This window comes from Schistocerca nitens, chromosome 4 (genome assembly GCF_023898315.1).
Source record: "Schistocerca nitens isolate TAMUIC-IGC-003100 chromosome 4, iqSchNite1.1, whole genome shotgun sequence".
NCBI lineage: Eukaryota > Metazoa > Arthropoda > Insecta > Orthoptera > Acrididae > Schistocerca > Schistocerca nitens.
In genome coordinates, this window is record NC_064617.1 from 934842240 (window position 1) to 934867480 (window position 25241).

The 25241-nt window shown below is 35.4% G+C and overlaps 1 protein-coding gene across 1 annotated transcript; it reads right to left on the reverse strand.

Annotated features, from left to right (window-relative positions):
* Positions 1–4703: 4703 nt before the first annotated feature.
* On the reverse strand, positions 4704–15098 carry LOC126252774 (gastrula zinc finger protein XlCGF57.1-like). Its single transcript, XM_049953703.1, has 2 exons — positions 14990–15098; positions 4704–5134 (listed from the first exon to the last, which is right to left on the reverse strand). The coding sequence occupies exons 1-2, from the start codon at positions 15048–15050 to the stop codon at positions 4938–4940; spliced, it is 258 nt and encodes an 85-aa protein (XP_049809660.1). The 5' UTR covers positions 15051–15098; the 3' UTR covers positions 4704–4937.
* Positions 15099–25241: the final 10143 nt, after the last annotated feature.

Consider the following 25241-nt stretch of genomic DNA (forward strand, 5'->3'; position numbering starts at 1 on the left):
CTAGTAACCCACTTTTCAGTCAAGAGTGTTTTAAAGAGGAGCATATTCACATTTTCTGTCCTTGAAAGGAGCATTTTTCTCCTGATTCCTTTCTTTTCCCTGTTACAGCAGGGTGTGCTGCTTATATAAAATGAATTCTATATAGGTCAGTAAAGTTTTGACAGTTTATTTATATACCTCAACACACTTATACACTTTGACATACATATAAACAAACAAGTGTGCATAACATAAAATTAAAACAAAATTGTCACCCATATGACAAAAGTTTACTTTAGACTACTTTACATAAAAATCCACAACTTTTCAGCTACACCTACAATAAACCAAAAATATACTGTATTTGATTTGCAGGTACAAAGAATTTTAGAACACAAAATAATTTTTTGTAAGGTGCTTATGCCACCTGGTGGCACCATCGAATTTCCAGGTCAAGACAGCCTCTATAGGCGTGAAGTGCCCACTATATAGACACTGCATCATTAAGTTTTACTGGTGAAAATATGCTAACTGAAAATATAGTTTGGTTACCTCAGAACCTTTGCAATGACACCAGGAACCTTGTCATGTGTTGATAGTCAGTTAATACTGCATCTACACCTCAGACTGCATATTACGTGCACATATTTTATGTGCTTAAATATGATAACTGTGGACCTCCGGATCTTGGTAACTGATAATGATATCGAAAAAATATTATACCCAAAAATAATGATTTTTTATGGTTTTCTCAGGAACTGCCCAGGAACAAATGGTGCTTATATAAACCATCTAAGGCCCACCATAGATCACATCTAATGCAAAAGAACCAACCTATTTGCTCATCAATTTGCCTATGCTCGGGGAAGTGTGTAATATTTAATTTTTGATCCCGTAATATAGGATACAGTAGTAAAGGAGTTTTGCTATTTAGGGAGTAAAATAACTGATGATGGTCGAAGTAGAGAGGATATAAAATGTAGACTGGCAATGGCAAGGAAATCGTTTCTGAAGAAGAGAAATTTGTTAACATCGAGTATATATTTAAGTGTCAGGAAGTCGTTTCTGAAAGTATTTGTATGGAGTGTAGCCATGTATGGAAGTGAAACATGGACGATAACCAGTTTGGACAAGAAGAGAATAGAAGCTTTCGAAATGTGGTGCTACAGAAGAATGCTGAAGATAAGGTGGGTAGATCACGTAACTAATGAGGAGGTATTGAATAGGATTGGGGAGAAGAGAAGTTTGTGGCACAACTTGACTAGAAGAAGGAATCGGTTGGTAGGACATGTTTTGAGGCATCAAGGGATCACAAATTTAGCATTGGAGGGCAGCGTGGAGGGTAAAAATCGTAGAGGGAGACCAAGAGATCAATACACTAAGCAGATTCAGAAGGATGTAGGTTGCAGTAGGTGCTGGGAGATGAAGAAGCTTGCACAGGATAGAGTAGCATGGAGAGCTGCATCAAACCAGTCTCAGGACTGAAGACCACAACAACAACAACAATATAGGATAGCTACAGTATACCCATTCTTCTGATAGCTATATAACTGATTGCTAGGCCAAGGGCTATCTGAAGGACTTGACTCATTATCTTTGTGATCAATAGAATCCAAGGTATGACACCATGGAAAATCGCATTCTCACATGCAGCTTGTTTGGAACATACCGATACCGTGCACTGTAGTGCATGGACCAGTCATGATTTAGATATGATTATCATGTTTTAGGAGAAAAGAAGAAATCAATGAATACAAAGACAATGTATGTTGGTGATAATACATCAGTAATTAATAAATGTACTCTTCTCTATCTATATGTTACATGAGTAACATACAGAACAGCTTAAATGTGATTTACAATGACTGTATGATACAAAAGTGTAAGATATTGGTGAATTAAATGGTTACCACAAACTCCACCATAGGAGAAAATATTCTTAGCATCCTTCAGACACGAAGCCTAAGGCAATTATGGTTTCAATTTACTGCTTCAATTATTTATAATTATAGCTACTTTTTCCTGAAGACACTCATACCCTGCCAGTCTTAATCATTTCCTTTCATGCTATCTCAAGTTTTAGTACAGTTGTAAGCACCACAGTTACTTATGTACTTCAGTCACCTTATACGACCAGTGATATATTTCAATAAGCCTCTAAAATGGCAGTAATTGCGTCAGTCAGAGAAGAAAGACGATAGGTCTGAATCAACTATACTCCAGCTTCAATAAAGGTGCATCCAATAAACTTTCTTTGCTTCACATTATTATCAAAAGTAGATAATGCAAGCCATAATCAGCCAACCAGTTTTCTGTGGAACATAGATTTTGCTGATTTCAACTCAATTCTTACATTTGCAATACTTAGCTGTAGGAATAACATGTACTACCTGAATGATGGTTATAAGGTTCCTTCAAATGCAAGCACACAAACAATTTTGGTTCTGACACCTACAAAATATACTGTTGTATTAAAAGGAAATCTCACTTTTGAAAACTTTAAAATTGCAAGAAGACTTTGTTTCTGCTTTTAAATGTATATATTGGCAGTACATGTGACTTTATCTTGACAAGAGATGTATTGGCCATTTACCCTGTAAAATAGACAGTTACGAAGATATCAAAATAGATCTGCAGAAATCTACTTACACTTGTTCCACTAACAAATCATACTTGAGAAGAGCATTAAATGAATGTACATATTCAAAGCATCATTTCTCTTGCATAAACAAACATGTTTGTTCTCATTCTGAGAATGTTCTAGAATTTGGTTTACAATATAAATACATCATTTATTAATAATTTTGTGACAAATTTATATACATCCATAATTTCAAATATTCAGTTCTCAGCAAAGGTTAAGCAGCAACTGTAAACTGTCAACAACACCACAGACATTTATATTTGTCATGCCAGCAAATACTTCTTGTAAATTATTACTGAGACACATTATACATTAACAAGTAATACAATGTGGTGGCATTCCCACAACAGAATGGTTTATGCTCAACATATGGGGTAAGATGTTAAGAAATACATGAAAACATAAGGAGAAATAAAATTTTATTTATTTACATTTTTCTGCATGTAGACATCACATGGCCTTACAGTACTGCATTTGAACATTGTAATGAATATGATAATAGCACTAACATTTTGTGTAGCAATAATCATCTTTCCATGCTAAAAATGAACGTAACAACAAAAGAGTATTGACACAAACATAATAATGGGCACCTAATTTGTAAGTACACATGAATTATGTAAGGCTCTCATGTTACTAAGGATACGTTTCTTCCTTTCCTTTTTTTAAAATAAAGTACGTACTGAAATATGGGCAGTTAAGTTTCTCTATTGGGATCTTGTTTCTTTAGAAGCAAGTACAGTGTTGGGAGACGATACTCTGATCTGAACAAACTTTAATGCCTCAAGGATCAAGGAGTATAAGACAAAATACTATGAAACAGTTCCCAAGTAACAGCAGCCAATATTTTCCTGTGAAAGAAAGTTGTGTAGCTGTTCTGAGGTAAGCTGCAGTGTAGTTGTGACATGAAAGTGGAATGAGAAATAAAGTACCTTTACCAAGAGGCTTGCAAGGAAAGAATAATGAAGATCCTTAAATGGAGTGAGATAAAGCTACATACACATCTAATTTAGTGCAAGTACTATGAAGATAATGACAGAATACAAGAGTGGATGGGTAATATCAGGAGCAGAAAAATTGCAAAAAGTAAATTTATTCAAAAAACTGTACTCAGTTGAAATACAGCATACATGCTCGTATGATATTTTCATTATTAAATCAGAACAAAGAAGTTAGATTTAGGTTTTGTAAAAACTCGAAGTCTGAGACACAGTTCCAGTACGTCAAATACTAAGCGTACATACACATGAATTGTGTACACTACAAAATACTACACACTGATTGTACAATAAGGAACAGAGATGCCATCTTTGAAATGTGAAAGATTCAGGAATACACAGCATGTGAAATACAAGTGACTATGTAGGATGAAATGACTGTGGCCAAGAGGAGTGCTTTCATTTTTTTAAATGTTATTGGTAGACTAATATTGTGAGTGCATGGTCACCATCAGTAGTATCTTATTATATAAAGGCTTCATAGCACATACCAAAGACAGTTTTAAGCAGCATCTAAACCTGGGTATTAAGTAAATTTCAATGGTAGTGTGATTTACTTCCATACCTTGTAGTAACAATGGTCAGTGAGGATTAATAATCTTTTTTGTGATTTATGTCAATAAATCATTTTGTGATCTCAGCAGCCTTTCAATGGTGAGAGGCTTCCTGACATGTGCATTGGCCTCAATTACACGAGCCGACTGCACTCATATTGGCACTACCGGTATTTCTCTGTAGGTTTTTCAGTAGACAGACTGTACGTGATGCTTGTGTCCTCTTTATCTGTTTGTATTTTCCATGTCTCCTATTCTGTTTTCCTTCCAATTGATAAATGAATGTTTCATTTCCTCATAATCCACATTTACTTCTCACTGTATTGAAGCTGGAACAGTGGTTACCACTGTAGTACCTGTGACCCACTACTCTTTCTGACACTTCCACCTACATTTTGTCTACCACATACTGACTATAGGTGGGTCTCTTACAATATTAGGTTTGAGTAACCTGTCATGTTCTCCAGCATTTCACACATCCTACCTCTCTCTTTTTTTCCCTTAGAAGGGATTGAACAGATTAAAAAAAAAAACTATTTTTTTTTTCATTCCTTCTTTTAAATGTGTATGTTCACAGTACTCCTGAGGGTGAGTATCAAACATTATGACATCAGTTTTTCCGACATATATGGTTCCTCACAATTTCACGGTTTGTTTTATAGGACAGTAAAAAAGTGAATACGTATGAAAGCTCTTTACATTAGCACATTGCGCTATTTCAAACAATATGGTAGTAATATAATACAATCCTATAAGATTGAATTAATTACTGAAAGTAAACATATCTATGTTTTTGTGAGTACCAAATATATGTTCTGTAAGATGCTCTTTTCGTTTAAACATTTTTCCACACAGTGGGCAAGAAAACTGACGATCAACACCACATTCAAATCGTAAGTGTCTCGATAAATTGCCTTTCGAAGCGTATGTGCGACCGCAGCGATGGCAGAAAAATGAACCTGTAAATATGAAGATAAGTCAGAGCACTCTAAAAGTAATCAATGACACACATCAGCAAGCTATGATTAAGAAAATTAAATGAAGCAGCTTTTGCTAACTTTCAAGAAAAATGTATTAAGCTTGATTCAACTATTTTCTTTTGAAGAGGTTGTTATAGAGATGCTACAACTAAAATTCAGCATGTGAATGACTACGATAAACAAAAATTAAAAGTCCATGGTGTCAGGTAAATTACTGTTGAAAGGTCAGACTATGTATGACACAATTATAACAAGTGAATGAGGTAAAAGGAAGTGACATTAGTAGGTCCCTGGGAAGAATACCAAGACACCAATGCCTTTTCTACTCTTATTCTCTCTCTTGATATGTTACTGTAAAACCTGCATTTGAATACCATCTCATCATTACAGTAGACATACATAAATACCTTTGTTCAAAGTAATTTCCTACAAAATTTTGCTTCTGATCTTATTTACATGCTGGTACACTGTAAATATAACAGCAGACGTAATTATAATTCTTACTATAATTTTCATCAGTACCAAACGACAACATTTTCCCTAAGAGATAGATAACAAAAACAAATATAAACCTGAACGTCTCAGTATTGTTTGACATTGAATACGGCTTTTTCACCCAAAATCAACAACAGCCAAATTGGATAGATTAAAAAATCTACTCAAGAAGTAGCAGCAGGAGAACACAAATATAAAAAGGTGTTGAAATTTGTAAGCTTTCAGAGTCAGTCACTTTTTCTGGTTTGGGACATCCACAAAAATCAGTCTTCCTTTCTCATCCTGTCCAGTAAGTCTCCCCTGAAACAGAGTTCTGGGTGACTTTCCTGAACTCTCTCCATATGCGAAATCTCGCCAGTGCTTTCCCTTTGTCCCTCTTCCTTCCTCTTCAACCCTTCTGCCAGAAGAAGGAGCCATGGGCTCAGAACGTTTAAAAATTTCAATACCTTTTTATATGAGTGTTCTCCTGCTGCCACCTGGTGAACAGATTTTTTCTCTATCCAATTACATTATGTATTTTCAAAAAATGATTATTTTCATTATATAATCATTGTTAAAGATGAATAAAGAAGCCAGTTAGTGCACAGTGGTTATCAATATTCAGAATTAGAGAACATTATGCATGGAATAGAGGACAAAAATGTAAGTGTCGTGTCATCGAAAATCAGAAGTATAGTTGAGATGGCATACGAAGACTCCTGCCAGCTTGCAGCGCCATAGAGACAGTTACAAAGTCATATTGCTTTATTGACTGAGGTAGGCCCATGAAGCAGCTGTGATCAGTCCACTGCAACTGTCAGGGATCCACTTATGGTGACACAACTATAGTACTGAATATACATTACATGCAGCATTTCAGAAATATTTATCGATATTTGGTGAACATTTTGATTGTAAACTTTATTTGCCTAGAACCTTTGTTCAAGAAATAAATAAATTGATAATTACACAGAACTTTTATTTTTAAGAAAGAGTGTTATTATCGTGATTAAAATCCCAGAAAAATGTTGGGCTGAGGCACTGATTCTGCCATGGCCGAAACAATTATTACAAGAAAAATTGTTTTTTATTGGAAGTTACTAGGATGAGCAAAGATGGAAAATACCAACTAAACACACATAATGTGTTATGTCTGACAACTGATGCCAAAGAACAAGAGCTGAGCAAGGCACTTTCGGAATGTTAATGTGAAAGTCAATTACGTGCCAGTACCTAAATGCGATATAGGTGAAATAATAATAAATACGCATGTTGCAAATATTGGAAGACTGTTTATGGAGGAAGTGGTCAGCTCATAAAAAGAAATATTTAGCATCTTTACTAAGTATTTAAATGACTATTGATACTGCCTCTTTGTTTCCCACAGTGTTATTAATGTCTCCCCTATTAGAAAGGCATACATAACTTAACAACAGTTACACAGTCCTGGTAGGAGCACACCTGTTCTCGCAGAGGGCAATTTCACTCTGACACAGATTCAATTCATAGTAAAAATGAAATAGTGACTGTGTTCACACGTTAGTCTTGTAGTAATGACAATATCTTAATATCATAATGATGATAAAAAGCTTCTGTAATTTAGATTGGTGGAACAGAAAATTTTGTATCAGATAATAATAATAATAATAATAATAATAATAAAAAATAAAAAAATAAAAAAAAATAAAAAAAAATTATAGCTGGTTCAAATGGCTCTGAGCACTATGGGACTTAACATCTGAGATCATTAGTCCCCTAGAACTTAGAACTACTTAAACATAACTAACCTAAGGACATCACACACATCCACGGCTGGGCAGGTTTCAAACCTGGGACCGTAGCGGTCGCGCGGTTCCAGACTGAAGCACCTAGAACCACTCGGCCAGACCGGCCGGCTATAGCAGGCCTATTGACTTTGAAGTAATTGGTACGTTAATAATAGACAAGTATTGCACTAACATTAAAAGAGAATTGTGCCTATAAGATTTATACATAAATTTGAAAGAATACAAATACCATGAATTTATTTTTATTTTGTATCAGTTTGGGTGGACATAAAGGACAAAATTTCCATATCAAACACAATCTACACTTAATTGCCATAATCAATGATTTCAGAGAAATACAAATCTTAGCCACAACTGGGCACTGAATTAAGTTCCATGGCGACAAGTGAAAATTTGTACCGGATCAGGACTTGAACACAGATTTCCCCCTTTATGCAAGCAATCATCTTAGCTGCTTTCACTATCCAGACAATCCTTCCTGTCTAACCCCAATTCTTAACTTGTCACAGGCTACACATTTAACATCCACCATCCATTATTCTCACTGGTTGAGCTTCACCTGATTCTTGCAAGGGCATGGGCACAGTGTGCATCCACACTGAAGTTATCATTACTGTTATTCAGTCTCAAAAGAGCCAAAAAAACTAATGATCAGTTCAAGTTAACTATAACTTTGCTTTCATGATTATGTATCTACTATGAATCTGAAGAATATTCTGGGTTATTTGTAGTCTATACATACATTCCTTTCTACATAGACTGTAAAGGAACTGGCGAGCAACATCACACACAAATTGCAGGTGCCTGAAGGGACTGCCTTTTCTTGAATATGAGCAGCTGCAGCACTTGTAGTCAATTATAACTTCAAATGCCCTGAACCCAGCTTATGGGCCAGTTTAACTGCAATATCTATGCTCTAAATTATTATTATTATTATTTTTTTTTTTTTTTACATCAAGAAGTACCGGTAAGTACATGTTCATTATTAAACTTTTACAGTTACAGTTTGTATATTAATAAAGAAATATAGACAGAAATCTAGGAGGAAAAAATTATGAAGCATTTATAGATATTTTAGGGCTATGCATGAATGTGGAAAATTTTTGATAAATAAATATAATTTCTAACCAAGTTGGGTAGAATATTTCATGGATGGAACATTCTACATTTACAGACTTTGAATGCCTACACTTTATCATTACTATAGTAGGGTGTTTAATACAGAACAAAGAAATTCATTATAGTTTCTTTGGTAATACCACATTGAGAAGCTAAATGGGCTACAGAGCCTACATTACATGTGTAATACTGTCAATATAACACAAAATTCAGACTTTTATATGTCAAGAGACTGGATGGTTAAATCAATGAGTATATTAGAAATTATTATTTCAAAGCATCACCGGTTCCCCAATTACATAACTGAGATTATCTGTCTATTTAGCTACTTTGTGAAGATGTATACATATATGAATGGTAAACTACAAACACGAGAAGTTCACTGTAGATCCATGGTGTTACTAACAACAACATGTACTCCTTTCAATACTGTATGATGCAGTCAGTTTCTAAATTACCTACTATTCACAGGGTGCTACAGGCTTCATTACCGCTTCACTTGGAATAAAGTACACTTCGAACTCAAATTTGATTAATAAATAATTATTCCCTGAAAATTCCCTACATACTATACAAAACAGCAGAAAACATTTTTCTTTCTTTATCCATGAGCATATCAGTACAAAGTTTATTTCTTGTGATCCAGAAATAAACTCTCTTGGTGCATTTATTATCCTTTCATGTGGCTAAATGTTCTGTCAACCTCAATTTCATTTTCATTACAGTTATGTCATGCACTCGCATCTGTTCCCCAACCAATTTGTTTGTTTCCCCATCTCTTCAAGTAGTTTTTGACACGCATCTCTCCATTGTTCACTAAGCAATTCTCTGGATTTACATGGAATCGGCATTAAAAATCCACATCTTGCTGTTGTAGCTCAAAACTGATTGCAATCTTTCCATTTTAGTTGTACTGGAAGTTAAATTTTGGAAATCCTATGTTAAATGTATTATTGTCTTTTTGATTTGTTGATTTTACATTACTGTAGTTTTATTAGAATCATATTTCAAGTCTACTTTCAAACTTGCTCTGCTAAATTATTCCATCAGTTTTTAAACTTTGTTGCGGTGCAGTCAAACAGTGCAACAACATTAGGAAACAATGGTTGCTCAGTTATATTCTAGTAACCAACCACAGAAGAATTTGCAATAAAATTCTAGAGTTTGAACCACTCCTAAAATGCAGTGAAGCTCACATAATACTAAGTACAAAAACCTAGTTATAGCCCAGACTTAACAACAATTTGATTTTTTTTTGAGTAAATCAAAATGAGTATCAGAAGAATAGGCTAATGGGAAATAGAAGTGGCGAATTTATCATAGTGACATGAATGTCAAATCGAAAGAAATATAAAGTGAAGCTATAAGTGAGACTGCTGGGGAAGACTAAGTATCAAAGGTGGGTGTAAAATTTTAATTGGGTCTTTCAGTAGGTATTGAAACCAGTCATTTTGTAAAGAGAGATGAAAAATAAAAGAACATCTTCAAGTATTTAATTATTTCTCTCATAAAATTTTTGGCATCTTTTCTAAATAATTTTGTTGAAATTTGCACGTTCTGTCATGCTATTAATATTGTTTTCTTGGAACTCTAGACTTCTATTTATAGTTGCTTTTTCCATTTTATGTATTTCCCCTTCTGCTGTCTTTGAACCTGCACCTTAATTTACTTTCATTAGTAAATTCTCATATTGTATATGTCTTACTTCCTGCCTGATGAATTCCCTCCTTTTTAGCATTGTACCAACTTTTAGTCTACATCTTATGCATCTAGGATCACTCATAATTTTAACCAACAGCCTCACCTCATTGAATAAACCAGTTCCTGTCAGATCACTAATGTCAAGCAATCTCAGGCACAGCCAGAACTTGGGCAGGCAACTGTCAGGTACACAAGGTGTTGTTAGCTGCTTTCTCTTTGCATTTACAGCAAAGAGGAGGGAGGATGGTGGCATTAGATCACTAATCACCAGTCTATGCAGCAGTGTCCTGGATCAAATTTCAAACCTCTCAGCAGTGTCTCAGAAAATGAGGTCACACGAAACTGTCAATGGTGATCTGTCCATCAAACAGGGACGTTAAGCTCAGCGGTCCCCTTGGTTCTATTCAAGATGCGTAGGCTAAGTGCTGGCACCAGGTTTCACCCTCTCTCTTTTCTCATCATCATCCAACACAAACAAGACACCACACTAGATACACATCCATTACAGTCACCTACAATTACCAGACACATTTCAACACAACTCCCACATTTCACAAGGGAAGGGTGCCATTGTGAGAGAAAGATAGTATGAACCTTTATAATTAGGAGACTGAGCCTGCTCTCTGTGGTCTTGCAGCCAACTGCCCCGCACTACTTTACTTACTTGAAATTCTCAAGTGTCTTGGGACTGACACATCTTGTATTCTTACTTCATTGAAACTTACTGGCAGATTAAAACTGTGTGTTACATCGAGTCAAAACTGGACTCACATTATTTTGCAAACAAACCTGTCACTGACTGAGTTATCCAGGTATGTCTTGTAACCTGCCATGTCAGCTTCAGTTCTATCAGTACCTCCACCTTAATTCCTAAATTTCACACAAGCTCTCCTGCATACTTTACTGGTTTAGCACTCATGGAAGCAAAAATGTCGTAGCCACATGACTCAGTGGGTAAGAGTATTGCTGCAAAAAAAGGGTGCTGGGTTTGAGTCCTGGTCTGGAATACAATTTTTAATTTGTCAACAAGTTTTAAAACAGAACACACTTCACTGCAGCATGAAAAACTCATTGTGAAGCAATCCCCAGACTGTGGCTAATCCATTTTCCCCACAATATTTTTCTTCCTGGAATATTAGCAGAGCAATATGTGCACAAGAGGTTCTGTTAAATTTGGAAAGTAGGAGAAGTGAAGCTGTGAGGGGAGATCATGAATTGTGCTTGGATTGCTCAGTTGGTAAGAGCACTGCCATTGAAACAAAAAGTTCTGGGTTGGAGTCTTGGTCTGGCATATACTCGTGATCTGTCAGGAAGTTTGAAGCACTCATACACTGCACTGCACACTGAAACAGTCACATAGTTTGCAGATCAGTCATTTTGGGTTGAGAATGGACTGGGAAGTAAATTGGCTGTGTCCTTTTCAAGGGAAGCATCACACAGTTTCCCTTATATGATTTAGGGAAGCTGCACAAACTTAAAATCTGGATGGCTGGATGGGGATTCAAACTGCCGTCTTCCCAAATGTAGGTCCAATGTCTCACCACAGCATCATCTTGCATATAGGAGTGTTACAGCAGTAAGGTTGCTGGGGAGCTTGCATAAAGTTTGGAAATCAGGAAAGAGGTACTGGCAGAAGCGTTGCTGTGCTTGCAGGTAGTGAGCTGTGGCTGGCTAGCTCAGTCGGTAAGAGCTTTTCTTGTGAAAGGTGAGATTCTGGGTTTGATCCTCAGTCTAGTAAACAGACAAAAACTGGGTGAATAGCAAAAGAAATAAACACAAGAGTAAAAGTGTGTTGAGTTGTGCCTTGGTATATTACACAGTATATTGAAAATAAGCTTCCATGGTGTCTGAAAAGGAAACTCTACAATCATTGTGTATTAACAGTTTTGATCTATGGCAGAAGACAAGGACTTTTATGTGAAAGTTTTATGTAACATGATGGTTGCTCAGCATCACCATTATAAATTACTAGGAAAGGCAGGGAAACAGACAAATGGATTGCAGAATAGACAAAAGTTGGTGACATAATTATGGCTTTAATGAAAATTAAATGGTGGTGGGCAGGAGACGTTTCTTTGCTGCATTCCAAAGACAAAAAAAGAACAAAATTACATACAATTTGGGAGATAAACAGACAAAATTTGAGTCATCTTGGAGCAACAAAGACATGTATAACTGAAGACTGTATTGCATGGAATAGTGTGGAATAGGACATTATCCAGCAATGGACGACAAAAGGTTACTGATGCTGATGATGATCAAGATCATGATCAGGACTGTAAAATGTAATTCTTACTATAAAAAATAGACATAATATTTAGAATGGAAGGTACATTAAAGAAGGCAGAAATGTTAAGAAAGTTCAAATAATCCACCACACACACACACACACACACACACACACACACACACACACACACACACAAATATTGGTTTATGTCTTTCTGAACACAGGCAGGATTCCTGTAATGAGATGCATTCAATAATCTACAGAACATACACTGAGTTACAGGAAAGGTGTTCGCAACTGCAAATATAAACCAGCATCGGCTGTGTATTGGAATGAGGACAATGAAAATGTGCGCCATACAGGGACTTGAAGCCAGATTGCCCACTTAAGATGAGCGTTGCCTTCACCAACTAGGCTATCTGTGCACAATTCACTGTCAGAACTAAACTTCCATATGTTGTTGTCCATGTGTCACAACTCGAACTCATATATTAAGTATAGTCGTGTCCAAAAAGGACAAGCTTATTGAGAGTTGAGGATCTGGTATTTGTGAATAAATATGAAATAGCAGTGCTTGTATTATTGTGTAATTCTTTCATCTTTCCTGAAGTTGAATATATCACTGTGTTATTACTCATGCGCTGTGCAGTTGTGTGTTCCTATTTTGTCTTTTATGTCACTTGTCAGTTAACATAAATTACGTAATCTACCATATTTCTTTAAAATGAGAGGCTTTGCACAGACCTCAGAGATTAAAAACTTTTATTTATATGTTGTATAGTTCTTTGTTTATCACACATAATTTCATTATACAGTGTACTTTTATGTTAATGTGAAATAGTCATTTCTTATCACCATACCAAATTTGTAATACATTGTGAAAAGAATAAGAGCAATAAAGACTTTCAACAAAAATATTTGAGATGAATTCAGATCAAGTCATTTATGTGTTGGCCGTTTTGAATGATATTTTATTCACTTCTACAGATAAAATGTAGTAGTATTGTTTATCTGACAACATAATGTATACAAAACTGCAGTGACTGTGTTATTAAGAAGTACACAGCAACGTTCCAAAGGAACATTGCTATCTGCGACTCAGCATCTCTGCTATATCGTGAGTTGCAACTTTCCTTTTCGTAATATTGTCACAATGCAAATAAAAGTTTTAAACCTCTGAGATATGTGAGAAGCCTCCAATTTTAAAGAAATACAGTAGATAACTAATTTATGTTAACTGACAAGTTGTGTAATAGACAAAATAGGAACACACAACTGCACACCACATGACTAATAACATAGTGACATACTCAACTTCAGGAAAGATGAAAGAATTACACAAGGAATTATCAGAGAACATTCATTTGCTGAGATCTATGAACAGCAGACAGATAAACAGGGTTAATGTACAACTGAACATAAATATGGTGCACTGCCGAATAACTGAAACTTCCTGGCAGATTAAAACTGTACAGTTGGGAAAGGAGAGAGAAGGATTTCAATTTAACAAGAGTTGTAAGAATGAATTGGAGAGAAGAACTAATAAAATTTATTTGTCAAAAATTTAGTTTTGTCACCAACAATGATAAAGATTTTCATAGCAACTGACTGCGAACAAGATGATTTTAGACAAATTCCTGCAAGTTGTGGAACACAAACTACTGAAGACGTTTCAATAATATTGATCATAAATTAAATTATAAAATTCATCTATTGTGTTACAATAGGCTTATTTCAACATAATGTAAGACAATAAATATATTTTATAATTTAATTTACATTTGAGTTCACTATCTTTGTTTTCCATGAAAAGGTTCAATGACTATCATAAAATAAGATTACATATAAAAGATAAAATATAGGCACTGGCATTGGATGAAAGAATAAATAAAGGATGAGAAATAGAAGCAAAAGTAAAGAGAGAAGATGCTAACAGAGGAAATTTCTTAGCAGAGAAGCAGGCATAATAGATTGTGAGGCAATATTTTTTTTTTTTATTATAACAGATAACAAGGTGTAAACATGTTCAACTTCTCTGTTACAGGTTTTAGCAACATTCTCCACTTCTTTTAATAATTTGTATCAAGTGTAAAATAGCTATATGGTATGGATTTTGAAGCTCTCAGGTAAAAGTATTATCTATCATAAGAGGTTACATTTGTAACTTTGAGTTTCAGGAAGTGTTCAAACTAAATATTCTGCTAGAATGTACTGATATACAAGACAGATTTTACAGCAGTTACAGGACAACAAAAGAGATATATGAAACGAAAGACAGGTATTGAAAATGACTAAGCATTAAGGTTCATGACAAATACACACTTCAAATTGGTTATCAATCATTTTGATTCAAAACTGGGAACTTGTTGCTGCTAACAGTTCCTTACAGGAGAGAGGAGAGCAGGGAAAATGTGAACTATCCAAAATTTAATTTTTCACTTTTTGTCTGGATCTGAATGTCAGTGCATCCCAACATTCTTTTGTAATAGTTTTAGACAACCAATACATTAACTTACTCATTACCTTTGGATGTGTTGAATGCTCTCATACAATAGAGTGTGGATTCAAACATGGCTGAAATCATATCAAAATCAGTATAATAAATGTTTCAGCAGCATACTGATGAACAGAAACAATAATACATGATACAATGGTGGTAACTTATGATACTGTATATTAATTTTGACAACTTGAGTGTACGTATTTGACTTTCTTGCTATTAGCACTGTTCTATGATTGCTGAAGCTTAAATTGTTGTAGAGCACAAGCAATTTTTTGCATGTACATTGGAATGATGGACATGAAACTTCTAATGACAACAAACAGGAGTGGAGAAATTGTACATAAACAAATATATACAATGCTAATGGAAAAAACACGAGAACAACATCTGATGAACTTTTTATGAGCCATATTATCAGAATTTCTTCAATAGCAAGCCAGTGCCTCAATAACCTGCTTATGGCAGTTCATCTACCAAATGTTTTCCATAACAATTTGTCTACTTTTTTCCTTAACGATAATTTCCTCTAATGAGAAATGGTGGATGTATGAAAGTACTTCACTGATCATTTCATCTTCCTCTCAATAAGTATGTCTAGTTGTCATGGTGATCTCAAATTGGCTTTCCCCATAATACATGCCTATCTCTCATCTGCTTTACTTTTCATATTTTTCTACTTTTTACTTTCTCTTTCTGGTCTTTATATTTATACAAATAATATGGCTTTCATACTCTGTACATCAACGCGTTCATTGTTCAGCATCTATGAAGTTACTTAGTTCACTAATAAACAAATGATTTCCATTGTCATCATAAACTTGTAGTGGAGAGGTGTACAAACCCAAATATCAGGTCACAAGTCACACTGACAACCAATAGTATGACATTCTGTCTAAATTCATTGTCAATAACTGTGTGATGTGAAGACTGAAATACCATTACAAATAAAGCTATGCTGGTGGTTTTTAGATGTAGATGCTTACATCAGACATAAATTTTATCAAATGTTACAATTAAATTAGGGCTGCAATTCAAAGGAGGCAGTTTCCACAGATTTGCAACACACAGAGATAAGACAATTTAGTTGTTGAATGCAAACATATATTGCAAGCAGAAATCAAGACAGGATGTAATTGGAAAATGAACTAATATATGTAGAGAGACACACAGAAAAATCTGCCACTATTCAATTATTTAAGTATCTTGATTTACTTCTTACTTTCTTAAATAACCACACATTTCTTTTGTCTCTGATTCTCTTGACCTCCATCCACTGCTGATATTACAGGAATATTTATTTAAATGAAACTCCTTATATTAATGTCCTACCACAAAAAGGAAACAGCGTTCATAATATTACATAATACAAAAGCACACGTGTGCCAATTTAAAAATTATAATCTTACCTCCATGTTGTACCCTTTTCAATACTAATGTGAGAAGACTTATAGAATTTTTGGCACATCAAATTACAAGCATATGTCTTTCTGTAACATTTATTCAAGTATGAACAAATTGGCAAAGATTCATTAAGTGCAAGTCATTTTTTTCCAAGATCATGTATTCATCTGAATTACCATTATCATCAGTATTCAAAGTTCATTATCAATGTGGAAAAATTTAAATAGATTCAGCTTGAAGGAAACATTGTCTTTCATTAAAAAGAAAATTATTTACTAATTTTTCATTTCTTTATACCTGTTGGAAGTTTACACTGGTATTCTGAAAAATGAAGAGATTAACAGTGGAAAAAGGAAACTGCAAATAAAATTTAAACAGGCCTACACAGCGTCAAAATGTTTGTTTGCAATATGGACATCTATGTTACATTTGTATTTTGAACAATAGGGACATGAAAATTGAGGTTTTATATCAAAACGTTCAAATATTTCACGCCTGTTTAATGTTCCTTTATGAGAATATGTCATTCTGCAGTTCTGCAACGAGTAGAGTGGTGCCTTGGGAGCTGTTGGTGATAGAAGCATGCATCAGGCAAATGGTCCCTTTCATCAAGCCTATACATTCCATAATCTGTAACTGAACAGAAAAAATAATATGAAATATTATTATACTCATATATACCAACCATGACTTACTGAAAAATCATACTGCTTAATTAATAACCATGGCAAAAAACATGAATTTGGGATGAAATGTAGGCTAAATGAAAAGCAATGTAGATGCTAAGTTCTCTAAATTTTGCACACTGTCAAATTAATGTTTGAGGAAGCGTTTCGAAAAGTAGTCACTTAAACAGCAGCAGCTAAGAAAAATAAATAGGTAACTGCAGGTATTGGAAAAGAAAGTCTTTCGCAACACTTAAATCTCTCACTTCTTTGCAAAAGCACTATACTTAGTTCATATATCCTAGATTACTGTCATAGATACAGAAAGATGTACAACAGGGTACTGCTTCTGCAAAAAATCATTCAACGCCAAAATAAAATATGATGCAGAAAACAAAAGCATAGTAGTATGTTATGTCAAAAACATGAAACCGGAAAAGGCAGACACAACTGTCATAACATAAAAATAAAAAAATAGGAATAGAATACAAGAAAATCCTCAGGAATTGGCAAATTTGTGAACTTCTCTGGTATTAAGGAGAAGCTGCAAGAAAATCTTCCTGTAGCACTCACAATGAATTACAAAGCAAGTAGAATGGTTTTGTTTCTCACAACAGACAATGCAAAAACTAAAAAAAATAGCAGGTCAGCAAGCATAAATGAGGTTCCCAGTCTCTGTTCTGAAAGTGTGCATAGGTACCATAAAAACACCATTAAAAATTCCACAGTATGTAAAGCAGATATGAGTTGTGCCCTTGCTGAAGAAAAGTAATGCAGATTGTACAGAAAATTACAGGCCAGATATGCAACTGTCAATATTCTCAAAAATAATTTGATCATTCATCAGGGATAAATTTACCAGTTACATGAATAAATAAAACCTTTTTAATGAAGCACAGGTTGGTTTTCAAAGAGGGAGAAGTGCAACATTGGCCATAAAAGTGGTACTTGAACCTCTGGATTAGGAGGACTGTGTTGCAGGCATATTATTAGACTTGTCACGGCATTTGACACTGTTTATCATTAAAGTTCTACTAAACAAATTAGAAGCACTAGGTGTAAGTTGAATAGCAACTGAGTGGTCCATTCTTACATCAAAAATAGGGCGCAAAATTAAGAGAAAGTTCACAATCTGCTGATGGCAAATTTTTAGTAAAACTCCTGTCAGGCAAGAAACATATAAACATGTCTGTGCCTCACACTAGTATCTTTGGTCCAATTCTATTCTTAATATGTATCAATGACTTTCTAGACAGTATAAGACGTGGAGCAAACACAAAAACACTCAAAAACTACAAAAACTCATATCTGAGAAAGGAAGCGAAACACTCAAGGATTTTTGCAATTGAGTAGTATATAAAAAATTAACAATGAATATAATTAAAAAAACAGTGTGCACTTCAGCATAAAGTGTGAAATCAAGTCTGTTATATAAAGCATTGATGATATACCTATACACTGTGTAACAAACACAAAGTTTTTTGGGATGAACAATTAATTGTCAATTATCTTGGAATAAAAACACAAAAGATACTGGCTGAAAGGATGTCATCAGCACACTGGGTCCGATCAACAGACTGTAACAGTAAATATCACAGCTTTCAAACTGCATAAAAGAACTGAAGAATAATAACTAAAAGCAGTAGTCAGACTCCTGTAAATGATTGTTTGAAGATTACAACATAGATCTGTTTAAAAAGACAGCTAAAACACATTTCATACGTAGTTCACACTACACAATTAAATATTACTTAGAGGATTCAGGATGCAACAACAATGTCCAGTTATATTATGGTACATGATCACAATGCTTTTACAAGGAAATCATATACCTAGGTCTATGGTGCATGATACTACTGTCTTGTTATTCTCCTGAGCTCAATATTTCACTCATCATGGGGAGATGCTGGCTCATTTTTCGAAATGGACTGAAGGGTGGACATGGACACATTATGGGGCGTAGTAGCTCATACGAGGGTCGTTTGAAAAGTTCTCGGAATGGAACAGAAAAATGAATTTACTTCACTGCCACTTTTTTTTTTATTTTTCAAAGAAGTCTCCTTGTAAATTAATGCACTTGGTCCAATGATGTTCCAGTGCCTTTATCCAATCTTGATTTTCCACGAGGCCTGCAAAATAGTTGTCAACTTTGGCTATCAATACTTCATTTGAAGTGAATCTTCGCCCACCAAGAAAAATTTTCAGTTTTGGGAAGAGATGGAAGTCTGACATAGCCACATCAGATGAATAAGGTGGGTGTGGCAACAATTCATACCTTAGTTCATGTAATTTTGCCATGGCGACAGCACATGTGTGTGGGTGTGCACCGTCTTGATGGAAGATGAATTTGTTCCTTGCTAAACCTGGACCTTTTTCACATATCTTTTGTTGCAATTTGTCCAGGAGGTTAGCATAGTATTCTCCAGTAATTTTTTTACCAGTGGGGAGATAATCTACAAACAGAATCCCCCTTGCATCCCAGAACACTGATGCCATGACCTTTCCTGCCGAAGGATTTGTTTTAGCTTTCTTTGGTGGTGGAGAATCAGCATGTTTCCACTGCTTTGACTGTTGTTTTGTCTCTGCAGTGTAGTAGTGCACCCAAGTTTCATCGGTGGTCACAAACTGGTGCAAAAAATCTAGTTCATTTCTCCTAAAATGGGCCAAACACAGTTCCGATATGTCCATTCTCATGCATTTTTGATCCAACGTCAAGAGCTGTGGCACCTATCTTGCACAAATTTTTTTCATTTCTGATTCTTCAGTTAAAATGTGATATACCGTTTCAAATGACATCTGGCAAGCATGAACAGTTACACGCACTTTCTATCGGCGATCCTCCATGACCATTTTGTGCACTTGTGCAATGATTTCTGGAGTAGTGATACATCTTGGCTGAACCCTGCTTGGTTCATCATCTAAGCTCTCCTGACCAAATTTAAATTTATCTGACCACTTGTCAACATTTGAATATGAAGGAGCAGAGTCCCCCAGTGTATTATGGAAATGGGCATGAATGTCCTTTGCTTTCATACCTTTCTTTACGAAGTACTTAATCACTGCTTGAATCTCGATTTTTTTCCATCTTTGCAAATCACTACGTGGAAACAACAGAGCCATGTCATCACCACAGCTATCTTCCAAGAGCACTGAAATGGCACATGTTTACAGGCAACAGTCCAATGGATATCACATGAACAATTCGTTACACTAGTGCTGACCTCTCATGGTGATTCTGAGAACTTTTCAAACCACTCCCGTATGTAGGCCTGGAGTCAGTTTTTCAAACAGACTGAAGGGAGTGCAAGGGGCATAGTAGCATGTTCATGGTCCTTGAGTCTCCAGTGGGTGTTCACAATGTGTGAAGTGATGTACAGCAAAACTCTGAATATTACAACACCTATACTGTTGATTCCTGGATGAATAAATAAATAAAACTGACAAACATGATTAAATCAGAAATAATTCTATTTTTTATTTAATACTTTATTCAAACTTTCACTTGTATCATTTATTTCTCAGGACTAGATCAATCTCCTGGTTATGAGGAACAGTTGATAAAGAGGTTGTATTTGTTAGAAAGATAGAACAATACAGTAAGACAATACATTTTCTGAAAATAGGTCTTGTGCTTACAGCAGCATCTCATTTGGCCTCTTGAAGCAAAGTAGTCTCCTTTCCACAATACAATTATGTGACATGGTTACCATGAATCAAACCTTGGAGCTCCATATTACTATTCACCAATGCTAATTAAGTAGATCACAGAGATGGCCTAAGCCTTTACTTCAAAGCAGTCACTTAAACTTCATAAAAACAAGACATTGGAAAAGTTGTACTGGGGGTATGTTAACGTACATCATTTAGACAAAACAAAAGAATTATTTTATCCCTTGGTACAACACCAACTCTCTGTGTTTCCTGTTCTGCTTTTACTTTAACTTTGCATGGAGGAGAACGATATTATCTTTAAGTAGTTGGTCACATAATATTTTTCTGCTTTGAAAATATAAGCTATTGATATGTTACACTATAAAGGAATGGTCTCTCCAATCCAGTCAACAAAGGAAAATTAGGGGAAAATTGTGTAGACACTAACTTCTGTACAGTGGTAGTAGAGAGTGTTAAGAACAATATACTAAAAATCCCCACTAGTGAGTTGTGTGTGTGGAAGTGGAGGGGTGTTTAAAGGCCACTTTTTTATACTTTATTGAACAATTTGAAAACCACAGTTTCTAGCGAAAATCCACCCCTGTACAAAATTAAACTACATTAAATTTTGAAAAAAAAAAAAAAAAAGGTCCTACTCATTTTTTATTCAGGACTAATAGCTTCCACATTGTTAGAACTGGAAAAACTGCAGATTATTAAAAACGTTATCAACTGCTTGCCTGCAACTCACTGTCTCCACTATATGGTAAGTAGCAATCTATCCTTCTCATAATATTGTCAGTAATCTATCCTGGCTTTTCCATTATTAGATTATCAAAAATAGTGTTTTAATGATATAAAATTTGTTTTATTTTTAAATGAAGTGAGTTAAGAACAAATATTAAACATTTGTACCACATCTAAGAGCAGTAAAGCTGCATCAAGCAATAAATTGTGTTCTAGGAGTGTAACAGGACAGAGAGGGTGGATAGAAATGCAAGGGAAGGTAGGTTACTGGATTGTGATTGCACAAATCCTCCCTCATAGGTCTGCAAACTGAGGAGCGAGCCTGTGGTTCCCCATCCTACCTAACCCACTACATCCCAAGAAGCAATTGAAAAGTCCGTGCAAAAATAAAAACTACTTATGTGTTTGGGGTAAACCTTTTTTATTTTTTGACATACTCTCCTTTTAGACTTATACACTTTGTCCAATGCTGTTCTAATTTGTTGATCCCTTCTGAATACTAGGAATTGTCCAGGTCTGCAAAATAGCTATTAGTTGCTGCAATCACCTCCTCGTTTGAATAAAACTTTGTCCCACCAGCCATTTCTTCAAATCGGGGAACAAATAGTAGTCCGAGGGAGCCAAGTCTGGAGAATAGGGAGGATGTGAAACGAGTTGGAATCCTGTTTCCATTAATTTTGTGACCACAACTGCTGAGGTGCGTGTTGGTGCATTGTTGTGATGGAAAAGGACTTTTTTTGTGGTCCAATCGCCGGCGTTTTTCTTGCAGACGGTTTTCAAACTATCCAATAACGATGAATAATATGCACCTGTAATAGCTTTACCCTTTTCCAGATAGTCAATGAGGGTATTCCCTTGCGAATCCCAAAAGACAGTCACCATAACCTTTCCGGCTGAAGGAATGGTCTTCGCCTTTTTTGGTGAAGATTCTCCCAGGGTAACCCATTGTTTAGATTCTTGTTTGGTCTCAGGAGTATAGTAATGTACCCGTGTTTCATACACAGTGAAGAAACGGCGCTTAGAATACTGCGGATTCTTCCTGAACAGCTGCAAACCACCCTTGCAACACTTCACATGATTCCGTTTTTGGTCAAGTTTGAGCAATCGCGCGGAACCCATCTAGTGGACAGCTTTCTCAAGTCCTAATGTTTATGCAAAATATTATGTACCCATCCATTCGAGATGCCCACAGCACTAGCAATCCCACGCACCTTAACTCTTCTGTCATCCATCACCATATCATGGATTTTATCAATGATTTCTGGAGTTGTAGCCTCCATAGGGCGTCCAGAATGTTCAGTATCACTTGTGCCCATATGGAAACTCTGAAAATTTTGAAACCACTCATAAACCATTCTAATCGAAGGTGCAGAGTCACCGTAATGTTTAACAAGCTCCTCATTAGTCTCCTGAGGCATTTTGCCTTTCATAAAGTAATGTTCAATCACCACACAAACTTCTGTTTCATCCATTTTTTGACTATCACTCGACTTCCTTGATTCACACGAATGCAAAACATAAAGAAATAGACCAATATGGCTGAAACTTGGTGTGCGTTCTTTCCAACGATGCTACCAGCTAAACATGACCTCGATACGTGCCAATGGCGCCATCTCTCAGAATTTGCATGGGCTTTTCAAACGCCTCTCATACATGGTGATTCACAAAGTTATACCGACCCTCCGCAACATGCCTTATGAACGATCGACATCATAGTGTGCAGATGTGTCTGGTGTGGGGGAGGATGTTTGTTTTCCATCAAGTCCATTAACACTAAGTGTGCAGTCATGTCTGGTGTGGGGGAGGGCAGCTTATTTGTTTTCCACTAACTCCATTAGCACTACATGGAATACAGATATGTGTTACTGATAATAATAATGCAAAAAATGCATCTGGGCAGAATCAACATAAATCTCTGCACACTGTTCTACACACCTAAACAGACAGGATATCTGCTTTTGAGTCATCCTGCACGGAAACAGAAGCCTTCTTCGGGGAAAGGCAATGTCCCCCACCATGAGCGCTGCTTGCTGTTAATTTTGCAGACAGACTATACTTCCCCCACATTTCCTCTACAGTACTCTTATGTGACCAAACAAAGTAACTTCACTGAGCTCATGTTTATGTAGCGGATTTATTTTCAGTTTATTAAATGATTACTTATTTGCAATTATTAAGTCAGCTTTTGTTTCAATACATTCCTATAAACTATTTCTGAGAATTGTGTAAGTGGCAAGTGTGATTTTGTCTGTGACCTTTGTAACACTGGTGGGAAAGGAACTGGATTGATAAATGTGACACTCTTCTGCTGTCTCTTGTAGACAATATATCATAAAGCTGTGTAATTGTGTTGTAGTCACATGGCGGAGAATTAATGACAACCCAAAAACTAATGCACTTTTCGCACCATTAATTATGTTACTGGCACATGGAGTTAATCTCTTCCATTCAGGAAATGCTGGCACTTGTAAAGAACGCTTAAGGACGTACACTTAAGCCAACATCTTTGTCACAGTGTTCAGTTTCATGTCACTATCTGGTATTCTTGGTAAAAATTACCTTAGTCTCTTGAGACTGACTACCAGAAAATACAAATACAACAAAGACTGATTTAAATTGCACTCCAAAGTAACTTAAGTTAAAGATTTTCACAAAAATGTAAATATATGAATAAATAAAGAAAACTCAAAATTATTAATTGCAGTTGAAAGACAAAGTGAATGTACTTACCAGAAAGACTGCAGGAGAGTTGACATGGTGTTTTCCTCCAATAGGCTGTCTCTTCCTTGAGCAGATACTGAATGCTTTTTTGTGTCTTTAGTAACCATTCACATTTCTATGTTTTGTACATGTGTCAGTATCTCCTCATTGGATGTTCAGTTCCTACAACTTAAGATTCAAAGAAACCTCATTGGGTGACTGTCAGTCAAGCCTTTGTCCATGCCACAAGAGAAAATGATTCAAAAAGGTTTGGAGTGAAAAGATATACAATTTACAAAAATAAAAACATGATGTCTATGTAAAACTGTGACCACTGCTTTGTCATCATCCATACAGTACTTTCTGTATACAGATGGATAAAATGAAATAAACAATCAAAGGAAACACACACTGATGAAAAGATCATATTTAGATCTAACAATGGGTAAAAAAAGGGTAGAATCATAATAAAAAGGAGTTACAGGACTGCAACATTTCAAACATAAAACCAACAGTTCTAGCAAAAAAGTAAAGCATGATTATTTTGATCATACCTAAGGTTTCAAAGTGCAGTCTATCTAAAAGGGTGTCAAGTGTGAGGGTATAACATAAAACTACATAAAATGCACAAGTCATGCTTGTCAAACAGAAGGGCAATAATTGTACAAGAGAAATACATTTACATCAACAAGTAGATTTTTACACTTTCAAGTCAGCAGCTAGCAAATGACCAGTTCTAGCACCATATGCAAGTTCCATTCACTTGCATACGGGTTCTAACTTTTTAACACTTTAATTGTGATATTTGGATGATTTATTGCAATTGATTTTTTTTCTTTCAACACTTAATTTTAAATCCATGGCTCTTTAAAAATTACATTATTCTGAATTGCACTAGCAATTTTTGAGTTTGTAGAATGAAACCTCTGATGTAGTGGTATTTAAGGAGTCAATTAGCAATTGTGTAACAGACGTATGTCAATGATATAGAGAACCAAGAATTTAAAAAAGTAATGCTGTCTTCAAACCAAAGGTTGAATAGAACACCAAAGTGCTTTACTGGGCATAATCCCACTGGAAGTGGTGGTATGCCCTTGCCTTCCTCCAG

Excerpts from the sequence above, each read along its gene's own strand:
- LOC126252774 (XM_049953703.1), bottom strand. The coding sequence starts at position 15,050 with ATGATTTCAGCCATGTTTGAATCCACACTCTATTGTATGAGAGCATTC. Across the intron at positions 5,135-14,989 it reads AGCATTCAACACATCCAAAG|GTTCATTTTTCTGCCATCGC; the intron begins GTAATGAGTAAG and ends TCATATTTACAG.